The 16534-nt window shown below is 40.0% G+C and overlaps 1 protein-coding gene across 3 annotated transcripts in view; it reads left to right on the top strand.

Annotated features, from left to right (window-relative positions):
* The window catches only part of ILRUN (inflammation and lipid regulator with UBA-like and NBR1-like domains), a 127238-nt gene that overhangs the window by 35083 nt on the left and 75621 nt on the right, over window positions 1-16534 (top strand). For all 3 annotated transcript variants that reach the window (XM_082849057.1, XM_082849056.1, XM_082849058.1), the window contains exons 2-3: window positions 2868-3022; window positions 8749-8946. In XM_082849057.1, coding sequence (XP_082705183.1) covers window positions 2868-3022; window positions 8749-8946 — 353 coding nt within the window. The remainder of the gene's footprint in view (window positions 1-2867; window positions 3023-8748; window positions 8947-16534) is intronic.

Below are 16534 nucleotides of genomic sequence, written 5' to 3'. Positions count from 1 at the left end.
GATCTAAATGGTCCAAGTGCTGAGGAGCTGTGTACCTGCCTGATGGGTTAGAGCACCACCGGGCTAATGTCTTCTCTCCGCCTTGTACTTGGGAAATGATTGTGCTTTGTCATCCTTCACTTCTTCGTCCTGACAGTCCTGTTCACTACTTTCAGTTTCACTTTGGGCTTTAAAAGTATTCCTTAATCTTTCTCTGGTTGAATTTTCTGTATAATACAGGTACAAGTAAGCAGTTTTGTTGGCTTGGCTGTGGGGTGAGTTGGAATATGTGAAAGGAGATTTGGGAGGGGGATGGATCTGCCTAAGTAGGGTAGCTGGACTTTTCCACTTGCTAGTGTTTCTCCTGTGCTGGTCTCGAAGTCCTGTTTGATATCAGGCAGAGCCAAGTGGCGAAATATGACACAGGCTGAGGATGAGCATTGGCAATTGTCCTGAGTGCACAAATAGTCTCTTCCCTCCCAAGCATATTTTACAGCCAAGTGAACAGAAGACAATTCAGGCTGTTTGCCTGAGACCTTCGGCAGAAAAATTATCTTTATAAAAAAGTGGCCACTTGGTTTTTATAAAAAGTTTCAGAAGAACAAAATGCAACCTAGGCTTATTTCTCTCTCCCTTGTTTTATCTCTGATCCCTAAGTGTAAGGCTGATTCCAGATGTACTCCTAAGTCTGTTTGCGGGTGGTAGGATCTGGGCATCCCCAAGTTCGACCAGTCACATATTCTTCACTTGAGATCAGTGTCAGCTAGATAAGGAAGTTGCCGGAAAAACTGAAGTCTAAGCCTTCCTATTGAATGGTCAAGTAAACAGGCACAGTTTGGACCCTGGCCCAGTTCTGCTCCATGTAAATTTTATCTAGCACACACATGACGGGCCCAGCAGTTGGTGGTGGTGTAATTCCAGTCATGACTCACTAATACTGCAGGCCGCCATTGCATGAGGCTTGACCTGAGGTAGCTGCTCTAAATATAGCCTTCCTTTCTGGCAGCTGCAAACACCTGGAAGAGCAGGCAGGCCCCCAGCAGAAAAGTATTTGCTGTTAATAGCATGTCTGTTGAACAGTTGTGTACTGTCAGAGCTTATTTCATGCTATGTTTATACATAATTAAAAACAGCCCACTGTATCCATTGGCTTATGGTTGGGTTATGTTTAGAAAAATGCTATTTGTGTTGTTATTCTGTGGGGACTGGGGATGATGTCACTAGTTTGAGGAAGACCATAAGAGAAATGGTTAATGAAATCACTGACAATTTCTTTGATCCTTAATGAACACAGCTAACTTAAACCCCTTAGCGGCCTTTGGTCTCTGGCACTGAAGAACCAAGCTGTCAGTCATGTGATTCTGTTCAGTTAGGGACTCTGGTTTGTGTGCTTGGTAGTTCCTTCTGACCTAAGGGGGTTTATAAGTAATTGAAAAGAACACTAGGGACTTCCCTGGTGGTCCAGTGGTAAAGAATTCACCTTACAATGCAGGGGACGTGGCTTTGATCCCTGATCAGGAAGCTAAGATCCGACATGCCGCGGGGCAACTAAGCCCATGTGCCAAAACTGCGGCACTTGCACACCTCAACTAGAGCCCGCATGCTCTGGAACCCGCGCGCCACAACTACAGAGCCCATGTGCCCTGGAGCCTGCGTGCCACAACTAGAGAAGAGAAAACCTACATGCCACAACTAGAGAGAAGCCAGCACACCACAACGAAGAGCCCACGCGCCACAACGAAAGATACCGCATGCCTCAACGAAGATCCTGTGTACTGCAACTAAGACCTGATACAGCCAAAAATAAATAAATAAATCTTAAAAAACAAAATAAAGAACACCACTATTTACAAAATGGTGTTAAGACCTCACCAAGATCTTATTTTTTACCTGTCAGATCGACAAAAATCCAAAATGTTGGAGAAACACCGTTGATGAGCAAGTGGGGAAATAGGCAATTTCATACATTCTTGGTGGGAGCATTCATTAAGTATGTAACTTTTTTATTGAGGGAAGTTTAGATATATCGATTAAAGCCACAAATATATGCCCTTTGACCCAGCGGTATCACTTGTAGGACTTTATCCTACAGATGCAATTGTATGTTAAACTATGTGTGCTTAATCTTATATATGGAAGAATTAAAGATTGGAAGCAAACTCAAAAGTGGATTGGTTACCTAAATAATGATACATCTATACAGTGGATACAGCTGTAAAAAACAATGAGGATATTCATTGTGTACTGACTTAGAAATGTCTTTATGATACAGTGTTAAGGGAATAAAGGAAAGGGCAGTGTGTAATATGCTACCAATTGTGTAAGAAGGGGGGAAATAAGAATGTATATCATTTGCTTGTATGTGCATAAGGAAGTTCTGGAAGGGTATTTAAGAAAGTAATATGAACGAATGATTACCTGTGTGTGTGTAGGAAGGAAGAGATAAGATGGGTAGTTTTCATTGTATGAAACTTTGAATCATGTGCATGTATTGCTTTTTTAAAAAAATAATTAGATTTTTTTTTTTTAATGGAGCTTCTTTGGAGTTTAGTCACAGCTACAGAGGAGCTCTCTTTTAATTGACTCCCTTACCAATACTTGCTGTCCTTATGGGTAAGAGGGGGATTTCCTCACATTGTTGCTGATGGTGCTCATAATGTTTGTTACTTTCTATGTGGGTACCTTGGGAAGAAAGTGATGCACAAGTTTTTGGTCCTGACGTTTTTCCTGTTGTTCCTTAGCCAGAATCAATGACCCTGAAGATTAACATACCAGGAGCCTTCTATATACCTTCTATATATGGGTTCTATAGTTTCCTTTTGTTTGACAATTAGGATAATATGCTCTGGAGAGGACTGAAGTCTTTTGCCTTTTCTCTTTATTTGTAGGAACCTACAAGCAGCAATTGGCGCCTATTATGACTTTGAGAGCCCAAACATCAGTGTGCCCTCTATGTCCTTTGTTGAAGATGTCACCATAGGAGAAGGGGAGTCGATACCTCCTGATACTCAATTTATAAAAACATGGCGAATCCAAAATTCTGGTAAATGTATAACGAGCAATCTTCCTTGCCCAGTTTTCTTTTTCTTAGTAGTTAAAAGAAATAAGGAAGTGTTTTAGCTTAAATTATGTGATTGTGTAACTCTGAGCTTTTCCTTATACATGATGTAGAATTTTCTGTTACTGGTATGATGACCCAAACACCAATAAAATACTCCCTAGATTAGGAAGAATTTAGGTCTTGATGACATTTAAACACAATTCAATATTCTTTTGATACCAGGAACTAGGCCTGTGTGTGGTGGTGGTATTGTCTCCACCTGTACAGTTCTACTCCATCATTTTATTTCTGCTCTAATTAATCTTCCAGTTATTTCCAGCAAGCTAGAGGAGGTACATCCTTGAATGGAACAAGGTAGTTAGAGTTGTGAGCATCTGCTCTTTTGAAAGCTTATTTCTTTGCAACCACAAGGATGATTGTATCTGAATTTTCATTGAGCTATCTATTTGAGATGTTAACATCACTTTGAAAAATTGGGTAAGAAGTGTAGGAATTTGCTCAGAATAGAAAAGATGGAAAGATTGAGAAATTGCTTTTTTTAAAAGACATTGTTTTGACGTACTGCTGACTTAAGAAAAATTTAACATAAGTTAACCGTAGTTCTTTGAAAATAGTATCTGAATATGTATTAGTAAATGTTTATTATCACCTTTTACTTGTTAATTCTTTTCTAATGACTTTTTTAATTTGAGTGAGTTTAGTATTTCTTGTCTCATCCAGTAACAATTTATGCTGACTAGGTGAGGATGCTTTAACTTCCTTATTAATGAGGATTTACAAAAGAAATTCTAAGAGATGGAAAACTAGACAAAAGGAATATTTAGCTAAAAGTTTGTTGGTGTCGGGGAGCCATGTCTAGTAAGGTAATCTGATGTGAAATGATATAAAACTCTGGGGACTCAAACCTATAAAAGTGACCTTTTATTGGACCCTGTTTACTTTTCAGTTCTTTATACTTCAGTTCTTTTATGATGGGGAGAGACTGGCCAAGCTAGTCTTTTATATAATAATTAATGTACCAAATTATTATTCTTAGTTTTTCTGGCTAATTTGGAATTAACTTTACCTTGGATGGTGTGTCACTGAGCGAAAGCACATAATCTGGATTGACCCAGTGTTGTAGATGACTGGGGACATCAGTGGCTTTGTAAATTTTCATTAGCTTCTTTTCTCTTTTGGTTATAACACTGTTTGGTGCATTGTTAGTTTGAGAGGCACATGGTAATACAGGAAAACAGCCATTTTTCTTGAAATTCTTGTTCCAAGGTTGATTATCTTTACGTTGTCTAATTTCTTTCTCACCTTGCTTAGTGTTGTCTGCTTTTAAAAATATTAAAACAATCTCTTTAGGTCAGCTTTTATTCATCATATTTCTTATCTGAATTACTAAAATCTGTGTTACTGGTCAAAAATGCTTTTGAAACCTAGCCATGAATTTTTAAAATGAGTAACATTTGTTTAGAAAGTATAGCTTATTAAAAGTTTTGTTTATTTAAAAGAATTATTCCAAGACCTTGTTTACTTAATGGTGAAAACACTGGAAATGGTCTGGCTTTCCATGGGTTCTTTATAGTGTTTTTAAATATTGAAAGTTGTTAGAGTACTCTTGAAATGTTTTAAATACCATCTTGCTGCAAAATAACCATTTTATATTTCAGAAAGCCTCTTGAAATATCTACTCACTCACTAGACAGTTCCTTGGGTTAATGGGAGATTGTAAGGGTTTGATATAAAATGGCGAGAATGTCAAATCAGAACCCCAAAGAGCTTGCCTTTCACCTTGACTTGGAGAAAATTTGTTTTATTGTCCTGCTTTTGCATAGTAACTCCAGTTTAAAACAGTCTCTGGGTCTGCAGCCTGTCTTTCTGTAAAAGGACATTTTTGTTCCTGTATACCTCTTAAAAACTGGGCAACAGTTGCTAGAGATTTTACCTTTCGAGGTACTTGGAACAGGTAGGTTTTTTATTCTTCTGGAAATCGTTCCATCAGTTGTAAAATAGTTTTGTGTCTGTAAACTAAATGCTTTCCATTTGATTAAGAAGAAACTGGCCTCACATAATTAAGTGACAGGTATGTTATTAGAGAGAGAGATAAGGAAAGCATGCACAGGCACTGGTTCTTTGGTGTCATTCTAATCTGGCCTGGGTTTTTTCTGGAAATAGAGTGGTAACACAAAGAAGTAGGGTAGGCCGGGACTTCCCTGGCAGTCCAGTGGTTAAGGCTCTGTGCTCCCAATGCAGGGGGCATGGGTTCAATCCCTGGTTGGGGAACTAAGATCCTGCATGCCGCATGGCGTGGCCAAAAAAAAAAAGAGCTAGGGTAGGGCTTAGCTGTTTCTCCTCAGGCTCTCTTACTCTCATTCATAACTTTCCCTAAGAGATAAGTGCTCGCTGAAAGAGTTTCATAAATAATTTTTCACGGTGCTTCTCTACTGTCATGTTTCAGGCATATCAGGAATTCAAATTTACAAAGATGAGATTGATAGGAACTGCATATAGCTGTCCCAGCACCTTCCCCAAAGAAGATAAATGTCACACATTGTTTAAAATTAAACACCTAATATTGTTTAAGTCCTTATATTCAGATCATAGAAAAACTGAAGTGAGACGTTTAATGACATAGATGCAGAATCCCAGGATCCAAACTTTTGGTACTGTGTAAGTTTTAGAAGTTTGGGAAACATGACCAGGAAACTTTACAGTTGGAGTTTAAAATGAAAATTTGAAACTGTCCCTCTGAAGATGAAAGGAGACAATTCTCTTTACCAACACTTACAGCTTTTCAGTTGTTAGAGCCATGCTCTGCTGTCCAGCTGTGGTGAGTGTTAAACTAAGCATATTATAACTCTGGTGTTTCTCTGACTTTAATGAAGTAGTTATGATTGTTATATGAGAGAGTGACGTCAGAGTCATCTTTATTTTCTAAACTACATAAAAGTGAATATGAAACAACAGTTGAGGGAAAAAAAGAAGCTTGAGAAAGAACAACTATTCCCTCCATTTTTCTTTTGACTCCTTAAAATAAGTTTCTTATGTTGCAGTCACTTTATCAGGTACAGGAAGAAAATGGCAACAAGATCAGTGAAGGTCCCTGTTTGCATGTAGCTTAATTTGAAATGCAATCTCTAAAGCTACAGGGGTTAAAAAGAGGGAGGGGGGTCTTCACTGAGGTTTGTCTTCTGTCTTGCTCTTTGGATGTTCCTTGTTGTCTCCAGACTATTTCTATAATCACTTATACCTAGTAAGTCTCAGACTTTCTGGAACTGATGGACTTTTATTTCATTTTTGCCATGCTCTCTATCATCTCAGAATTGCCACATGACAGGTTTCTTGTCTTGTTTTGTTTTGACTTTTTATGTTTTTTAATAAAATTATATTCCATGATAGCTGGAGAATCGCAGCCTTAGTCATATGTGTGCTTGCGATACTTAACTTGGAAAGTCATAAAACACAGATTAGTCTTTCTTTTCTTCTTATATATATCTACCCCCCCCCATTAAGCTAGTTGTAACAGACTTAATTTGAAGTGCTATTGTGTTATGCTTCTCAAATCCAGATTTTTCCAGTATGCTTAGCCTGGTAGGCCAAGTAGCTCATCAGTATTTCCCTTCCTTCTGTATCAAGAGTCAGTATCAGTGACCTTTTCAGAACTACCTGACCTGACAGTTGGGGGCTGTAAGAACTATATGTCATAATAAACTGTTGGTAACTCTCAGAAGGCAGATGATTGGTTCTTCATTTTATAGCAGATTAACACTTCAGAGTTGGTGGTGTATAACTCTTCCAGTTTTTTCAAGAGGCTCTCCAAGAACCACATCAATAGGGTCTGATGTACTAAAAAGATCAGGACCATAGCCTCATAATTGTTAATCATTTAACATTTTACCAACTAACTCAGTATCCTGGGAATACAGCAGTACTCCCTCTTTTGCACAGATGAGAGATCCAACTGTCTCAGCTGCTTGTGCTTGTCTGCCTAGGACAGCCAAGTATTTTCCACACCCAGACAGTCTTGGTTTCCCTTGTTTCCTTTAAAGTTCGAAAACAGACACATTCTTGGATTTTCATATAAACATTGTCTTGTTATAGATGTGTGTGTGTGTGTGTGTGTGCGCGCGCGCGCGCATGCGCGCGCATGTGTATGTGTGTCTTTTAAAGAATAATTGTGAATTCAGCCCTATAATAGTAGTTTAATTTTCCTCTTGGATCTTGGTCTTTAAAGAGACTGACATTTTCCAAGGTACTTCACATCTGCTACTATTCTTGACTAAGACAAATATGGTTTTGCTGGGCCGTAGGCCCCAGAAATGAAAAAAAAGAATTTTCATGTATTGCCAGTGTATCATCCACAACCTTTTCCACAGCAGCAGTTGCCCTTTATAGTGTTAACTTAAGAGGGCACTTTGCTGGCAGGATTTTTTTTAAAGAGGGTCTGACAGACATAGCGACCACTCCTCCATCTGCTACCCCTAAAAATCCAAGAGCCACAGCAGGTGCTGTTCATTATGGGGCTGAGATCTCAGCAGTAGAGCGTTGGTTGCTTTTCTCTCCAGTTCTCTTTTTCAGTAGTAGACCATCAAGTATATCAAAACCGACCTGGCACTTCACAAACAAGGTACAGAGGAATCCTAGAGTGCTGTTAGGAGATGAGTTTCAAGCATGCTGAAAGTCCTTCCATGTCCAGCTTTTCATGGTGATTTGCTTTTATAATGAATGTATGTATCTCAACAAAAAAATATAGAGAGCTTTCTGTATATAGTAAAAAGGAGTCTGTTGGAGAGACTTCACAGGAAAGATCACATCTAGTCACTGTGTGGCCACCTATGACTGGTCAGAAGTCAATATATTGATTTCTCATTTGAGTTAGTTTACGTGAAAATATGTGTACAGGAGTGGGACCCAAATAAGACTGTTCCCACTTCCAAAGGAGGGAAAGACATTCCTGCCAAAGCCATTTCTCTGTCTTGCCATTCCTATTCTTTCTACAAGCACCTCTTGCTGGTATCATCACCCTTGAGACAACGGGTCATTGTACTGTTATCAGGGCCCACTATCCATATTTTCCCCACTACTGTTTGAACCTGAAAATGAAACTTTCACTTGACTCCTTTGTCTTATTTGCAGTCTTTTGACCCTCGATCTTTTCATTGTTAGGAACTCCAGAAGAAAAGTCGTACATCAGGGAAAAAGCAGTTCTAAAATGAAAATAATACAGAAACTATTCCTCTTTCCTCAATGGAAAGTTTCATCCTCTTTCCTCGATGGAAAAACTGGGGACAGTCAGACATATTTTTACTTTGAATGTCAGTTTAAAAGGTCAAGTGCAAATGGGTACATGTTCTTAGTAGAGAAAGCAGTCTTCCAAAGATGTGGGCCTGAGCTTCATTTCCGTGGCTCTTTTCTGACATCATTCTTAGGTTCTACAGATTCAGTGTGATGTGTGGCCTTCCCTGGGTCACCCAAAACACATTTTCTTGAGGAACTGCCTTGCTTTTGCTGTGTGTGCTTTCTGTTAGGGATAGACTGCTGGTCAGAGGTTGCTGACTCTGATTCTTTCTGATCAGTGAGGTGTTACATAGCTCAAAGATACGTGGATAGGTTTACATATGTGTGAGAGACAAAGAGACCTCTTCTACAGTTTTGTAATGAACTGCACTCAGCATAGGACCATTGATTGCCTAACATTTTTTTCTTTTGCTTGAACTCAGGGGCAGAGGCCTGGCCTCCAGGGGTTTGTCTTAAATATGTCGGGGGAGACCAATTTGGACATGTGAACATGGTGATGGTGAGATCGCTAGAGCCCCAAGAGATTGCAGATGTCAGCGTCCAGATGTGCAGCCCCAGCAGAGCAGGAATGTATCAGGGACAGTGGCGGATGTGCACTGCTACAGGACTCTACTATGGAGGTGAGTATGTCCCTGTGCAGCCCAGGGTGAAGGAATTAAGGTAACATCTTACAGCATCCCCGGTTGCTCACAGAGCCTGTCAAATTATGTAGCAGGGTGTGGTCCCTTTTAAACAGCGACCCCATGCGGGTAAATGACTTGAATTTAATGACTAATTGGTTCAGTCTAGCGGCCTCCTTTTTATACTAGGAATTTAGTTAAAATTTAGTGAAGTGTAATGAGATATATATTGCATTCTAAACAATGATTTAGTAGTGCTGCTATTTTTATTATATAATCTAGTAGGTGCTGTAAGAATACTGAAGGCAGTCCTTGTTCTCACAGTCTCTAGACAGAAGTTGTATAAAAAAAGATAATGCACAAAATGTGCATACTTCTCTCCACCTGATGACCTGTCAAGATGCTAGTACCTCTCACTCCTTCTTTTTACTGCCATACTTTTTGGACAGAGTGATTTACACTCATTGTCTCTTTTTCCCATTTACTTTTATTTTTCAAACTAGTCAGTCCTTTACCCACTCCAGTGATGTTTATCAGCAACTACCCAGTTTCCAAATCCAGTAGCCACTTTCCAGTCTTCATACTAACTGACCCTCTAACATTTGGCACCGAACTCTAAATGTTTTTTGAAGTGTGTACCTTCTTAGACTCACGTGGTACCTCTCTTGTTTCTTCTCTGAATGTTCTTTGTCTAGTCTCATTTTTGCCATGGGACTACAGACATACCTTGATTTATTGACGTTCACTTTATTGTGCTTTACAGATAATTTTGTTTTTTACAAATTGAAGATTCGTGACAACCTTTCGTTGAGCAAGTCTGCTGGCACCGTTTTTCCAACAGCATTTGCACACTTTGTGTCTCTGTCTCACATTTTGGTAATTCTCACAATATTTCAAATTTTTTCATTATTATTATATTTGTTATGGTGACCTGTGATCAGCAATCTCTGATGTTTCTATTGTAATTGTTTTGGGATGCCACAAACTCTGCCCACATAAGACTGTGAACTTAATTGGTAAATGTGTGTGTTCTGACCACTCCACCAACCAGCCATTCCTCCATCTCGTTTCCTCTCCTTGGACCTCCCTATTCCCCAAGACACAACAGTATTGAAATTAGGTCGGTTGATAACTCTACAATGGCCTCTAAGTGTTCAAGGGAAAGGAAGAGTCACACATCTCTCACTTTAAAAACTAGAAATGATTAAGCTTAGTGAGGAAGGCATGTCAAAAAACAAGATAGGCCAGAAGCTAGGTCGCTTGTACCAAACAGCTAAGTTGTGAAAGCAGAGGAAAAGTTCTTCAAGGAAATGAAAAGTGCTACTCCAGTGAACACACGAATCATAAGAAAAGTGAAACAGCCTTACCGCTGATATGGAGAAAGTTTGAGTGGTCTGGATAGAAGATCACATCAGCCACAACATTCCCTCAAGCCAAAGCCTAATCCAGAGCAAGGCCCTGACTCTCTTCAACTCTGTGAAGGCTGAGAGAGGTGAAGAAGCTGCAGAAGAAAAGTTTAAAGCTAGCAGCGGTTGGTTCTTGCAGTTTAAGGAAAGAAGCCCTCTCCATAACATAAAAGTGCAAGGTGAAGGAGCAAGTGCTGATGTAGAAGCTGCAGCAAGTTATCCAGAAGATCCAGCTGAGATAATTCATGAAGGTGGGCTACACTAAACAAGAGATTTTCAATGTAGACAAGACAGCCTTATATTGGGAGAAGATGCCATCTAGGACTTTCACAGCTAAGGAGGAGAAGTCAGTGCCTGGCTCCAAAGGACAGGCTTTCTTGTTAGGGGCTAATGCAGCTGGTGGCTTTACGGTGAAGCCAGTGATCATTTACCATTCTGAAAACTCTAGGGCCCTTAAAAATTATGCTCAGTCTGCTCTGCCTGTGCTCTGTAAATGAAACAACAAAGCCTGGATGACTGTACATCTGTCTGCAACATGCTTCACTGACCATTTCAAGCCCACTGTTGAGACTTACTGCTCAGAAAAAAAGATTCCTTTCAAAATGTTACTACTCATCGACGGTGCTCCTGGTCACCCAAGAGCTCTGATGGAGATATGCAACGAGATTTTCACGTCTGCCAACACAACATCCGTTCTGTAGCCATAGATCAAAGAGTCATTTCTACTTTCAAGTCTTGTTCTTTAAGAAATACATTTTATTTTATTTTATTTTTTTTTAAATAATTATTTTAAATTACAACTTGAGTGTTCTTCTCTGTCTTTCTCCTACCCTGTACACTCTCCCCTTCTCTTTTATTTAATTAATTAATTTATTTTTGGCTGTGTTGGGTCTTCGTTTCTGTGCGAGGGCTTTCTCCAGTTGCGGCGAGCTGGGGCCACTCGTCATCGCGGTGCGCTGTCCTCTCACTGTCGCGGCCTCTCTTGTTGCGGAGCACAAGCTCCAGACGCGCAGGCTCAGTAGTTGTGGCTCACGGGCCAAGTTGCTCCGCAGCACGTGGGATCTTCCCAGACCAGGGCTCGAACCCGTGTCCCCTGTATTGGCAGGCAGATTCTCAACCACTGCGCCACCAGGGAAGCCCAGAAATACATTTTGTGAGGCTATAGTGAATCCTCTGATGCATCTGGGCAAAGTAAGTCCTTCTGGAAAGGACTCACCATTCTAGATGCCATTAAGAACATTTGTGATTCATGGGAGGAGGTCAAAATATCAACATTAAGAGGAGTTTGGAAGAAGCTGACTGTAACCCTCGTGGATGACTTTGGAGGGGTTCGAGACTTCAGTGGAGGAAGTAACTGCAGATGTGGTGGATGTAGTGAGAGAATTAGAAGCGGAGCCTGAAGATGTGACTGAATGGCTGCAATCTCAGGATAAAACTTTAACCGATGAGGAGTTAACTTTTTATGATGAGCAAAGAAAGTGGCTCCTTGAGATGGTATCTAGTCCTGGTGAAGATGCTGTGAAGATTGTTGAAATAACAACAAAGGACTTAGAATATTACATAAACTTAGTTGATAAAGGAATGGCAGGGTTTGAAAGGACTGACTCCCAATTTGAAAGAGTTTCATCTGTGGGCAAAATGCTATCAAACAGCATTGCATGCTACAGAGAAATTGATCATAAAAGGAAGAGTCAGTCAAGGCAGCAAACTTCATTGTTCTCTTACTTTAAGCTGCCCCAGCCTTCAGCAACTCCCAAGCTGATCAGTCTGTAGCCATCAACATGGAGGCAAGACCTTCCACCAGCAAAAACGATTACAACTTGCTAAAGGCTCAGATGATGGTTAGCGGTTTTTGCCAATAAAGGAATTTTTAATTAAGATATGTGCATTGTTTTCTTAGACATAATGCTGTTGCACACTTAGACTACAGTGTACAGTAAACGTAATGCACTGGGAAAACAAAAAGTTCATGTGACTCGCTTTATGGCAGTATTCACTGTATTGCATTGATCCGGAACCGAACCAGCTCTGTCTCCAAGGTATGCCTGTCTTAGATTGTGAGCTGGGCCCTGTTTATGCTCTGTGACCTCATCCACCCACCTGGCTTCATCTGTCACCAGTACGGCATACATGGTACTCGAAGTCATATCTGTGGTGCAGACTCCTTGGAGTTTCAAACCTGTATTTAAGTGCTTGTGGACAGAACCTCTGGATATTCTGTAGAGTTTTGTATTTTAGTATCTCCTAGGCAAAACTTACATTCTTGTAATTGTCATCCCACTGAGATGATCAGGCCAGAAGCTTGAGTGTTCTATCTTATCATCCTTAATCACAGACCAATTCCTATTTGTTTCTCTATATCCTATGTCTTAAGAGATCCAGAGAAAAATAAATTAAAAAAGAGTTCCTGTCCTCAGGGAGCTCTTAACTGGGGACTCATGGCCAGTGGGACCTTTGGAGTTATTTAAAGGAGTCCTGGAATTAATTTTCTCATATATGTTTTTGCAGCCAGTGGAAACTTGAAGTATTTCTCTGACTGAAAAAATTATAATGTTTAGTGTCATCCTTTGTAACATCATTCTTTGCCAAAAACCTTTGTGCCTCCTGTAATGGAGCCAAACTCCTTGGCACAGGGCTTAAAGCTCCTCATGGGGCTTCCCTGTTGGCGCAGTGATTGAGAGTCCGCCTGCCGATGCAGGGGACATGGGTTTGTGCCCCGGTCCGGGAAGATCCCACATGCCGTGGAGCGGCTAGGCCCGTGAGCCATGGCTGCTGAGCCTGTGCATCCGGAGCCTGTGCTCCGCAGCGGGAGAGGCCACAACAGTGAGAGGCCCGCATACTGCAAAAAAAAAAAAAAAAAAAAAAAAAAGCTCCTCATGATCTGGTCTGGTCTCATTTTCACTTTCATCCTTAGTCACCTCTTTACTCTCCACAGCCAGTCCCCAAAGACACCACATGATTTCACTTCTTCATGCCCTTGCTCATGTTGTTCCTATTGCCTGAAATACCTTTTTCTTCACAACAAACCCCTGCTCATCCTCAGCACCCTGGTGAACTCACCTTTCCTCCTTCCCTCCTCCCCCCTTCTTACCCCTCTACCCGAAGGAAATACCTACTTCCCTTTTCACTTATATTATGCACACGCTTGTTATTTTAGTTAACACATTGTGTTTTAGGTGTTTGTTTACTTATCCTTTTCTCCTACTAGACAGTGAACTATCTGTTGAATACAGAATCAACATCATGTAACAATCATATATCAGAATGCAGAGAGATTATTTCTCCCCTCTTCTCAGGCCACCTCTCCTGAGAATCTTCTTACTTGCAAATGGTTTCTCCCATTGCTGAGCTCCATTTCATAATCTCTTTCCCTTTCCTTTGCCTCCCTTTGGCACTTCACCTCTTTCTGCCCTGTTAATTTGATGAATGTCTAATATCGATTTTAAAATGTAAGGTGATACATGTCTCATTTATTTTTGTAACTCTTGAAAAAGCTGAGCCAAGTGAAGAGTGGCTACTCAAATTTTAAAATGCATGTCAGTGTTTTTAAAGGAGGAGGAAGACAACATACATGACTTTAAAAAAAATTTCTTTGATGCAAAGATACTGCTTCATAGTGTTCTCCCATGCTTGAGAGCTCTTGTCTTATTTTGTGCGTGTGTTTTATTGTTAAATTAAAAATAATTATCACTATATGTGACATTAAAATTTATACTTTTAACATCCCTCTCAAATTCTATAAGTAGGTAGAGTATAAATATACTAGCTCTGAAGGCAGTAAAAACTTCAAAGCCTTTCTTGGTCATATAGTCTGTGAGTTGTTTTTCAGGACTTTGAAATCTAATACCTACAAGGGATCTTAATAGTTCATCTGATTCCATGGTTTTCAAGCATTTTTCTTGATCAGTGGAACCCTTTTCTTGATAAAAGTATATGTGAATGCCTCCTCCAAAAAAGAGAAAAGATAAAACTGAAACTGGCTTTGTTGATTTGGGAGCCTCCTTGGCCCGTGTTTCCCTGCCTTCTGTCTGAGGTGACCTCCAGGGCTGTGTGGAGTATAGTTTGCAAACCCCATCTACTCTAATAAAGAATTTAATTCCATTTACAAGCTACTGTATTCCATTGAATTCAGTTTAATGTTGATTATAAACATGTCATGATAGCAGAACTGTTAAATGGCAGAAAGTGAAATATACATAATATACATAAAACTACAGCTGTGAACATGTGAAAAAAATAAGCTGCTATGTTAACCTTGGCATGAATGGCTCTTTCAGTTTTTCTGCTCACTCTTAGCTTGCTAGTGCATTGAGTATAGTGTAGTGGTAGGCGTTTGGAATGTAGGACTACATTGCCTGGGCACAAACTTGGACAAGTTAGGTAACTTCTCTATGCCTTATCTTTCTGCTTTTTTTTTTTTAAGGTTTTTTTTTTTGATGTGGACCTTTTTTTTTTTAAGTCTTCATTGAATTTGTTACAATATTGCTTCTGTTTTATGTCTTGGTTTTTTGGCCAAGAGGCATGTGGGATCTTAGCTCGCTGATCAGGGATTGAACCTGCATCCCCTGCATTGGAAGGCGACATCTTAACCACTGGACTGCCAGGGAAGTCCCTCATCTTTCTGTTTTAACAACAAAGCTTGCTTTGTTTGTTTGGTTTTGGTTTTGGTTGGGTGGTCTCTTCTTGAGTCTTTAATGGTCTTTTCTAGAAATAATCCATTCTCCTTATTTTTATAATAATACTTATGTTGTTTGAGCTCATTTCTCTTCCTAAAAGGAATTCTTGCCATATTTAATAATTTACAAAGTGGGTCTTCTTCCCTCATTTTAGATTGGTTGTACTCTTTCAGTCTCTCAACAGGAATGTGCTATTGGCATATTGTGTGGACAGTTCTTGTTTATGTGGGGCATATTTATAAGACCCTTGGCCCTCTCACTAAATACCATGTTCATCTTTAGAGCCACCCCTCCTCTCCCACCACACACATTTCTAACGCCCTTGGTTGAGTACCACTAAGTATTTGATTCTTGGCAGAATTATTTTCAAGCTCAAACATTTAATTTTATCTTCTTTCTACAGACTTTTGCTTCTTAGATAAAAACAACCTGTTATCTAATGCCTACTTTATGTCAGGCATTGTACTGGGCTTTTTCATATAAATTATATGGGAAATATTAGCTGCACTTTATGGGTGGGGAAACTGAAGACCAGAGATAATTAATGACTTGTCTAAGTTTCAGTGAAAGTTATAAATTAGCTATAAATTATAGTTATAAATGAACAAAAGTAGTTTTATGATCTTTGCCATTGGACACTACTATATTAGGTTTACGGGGAAACTTTGGCTCCAGGTTGTTGGTACTTGGCAGAGTTTAGGGAGACTGGGGTATATGGTCCACAAGTCCTCTCCATTTCCGGAGTGAGTGGGAATGAGGGTCAGGCTGAGATTGGCAAGGTGACTCTTAGGTGGTTGAGTAAATACCGGTGTTCCCCAAGGAGTTCCTGCTTTCCAGGAGATATACAGTTCCTGTAGGACACTTAACTCTTGGAAAGGAGTAAGCAGCATGGGTGCTTGTCACCATTTTAGCCTTGGTACAAACATGCCTCCCCTCTTCCTAGTAGAGTACCGTCTTTCAAAGTTCCACAGGAGACGGACTTCCCTAGCGGTCCAGTGGTTAAGACTCCATGCTCCCAAATGCAAGGGGTGCTGGTTCAGTCCCTGGTTGGGGAACTAAGGTCCCACATGCTGCATGATACAGCCAAAAAAAAAAAACCACCCAAAAGAAAAAACCCAAAAAACCCCAAAGTTCCACAGGAGAGCTGTACCCCTGCACTTGATGGTTCCTTCTAAAGCAGAGGGGTTCTAGTTGTGAAGTAGGCACTGAGGTCACGTGATACTCTGGTTATCACATGCTGATGAGGGTTTCTTCCACTTGAAATAGCTCTTCTTGTTAAATGGCTTCATGTGGTTCCTTAGGGACAATTCACATGTAGATTAAATACTTATATTCATTTAGTTTTCTCAGAGGTTAGAAATGGAACTTCCCTTATTAAGCTCCCAAATCATACTATATAATATAGTCCCACAGGTTAGGAAACTTAATGGTTGCTCTATGTAAACCACACAGTTTATTTCTTTAAACCTTTGTAAGTTCCTCTTTCAGCTTCTCCAGTTTATGGAA

This window comes from Leucopleurus acutus, assembly GCF_964270905.1.
Source record: "Leucopleurus acutus genome assembly, chromosome: 10".
Taxonomy (NCBI): domain Eukaryota; kingdom Metazoa; phylum Chordata; class Mammalia; order Artiodactyla; family Delphinidae; genus Leucopleurus; species Leucopleurus acutus.
Note: the sequence above shows the minus strand (reverse complement) of the source record. Positions and strands in the feature narration are given on the sequence as shown.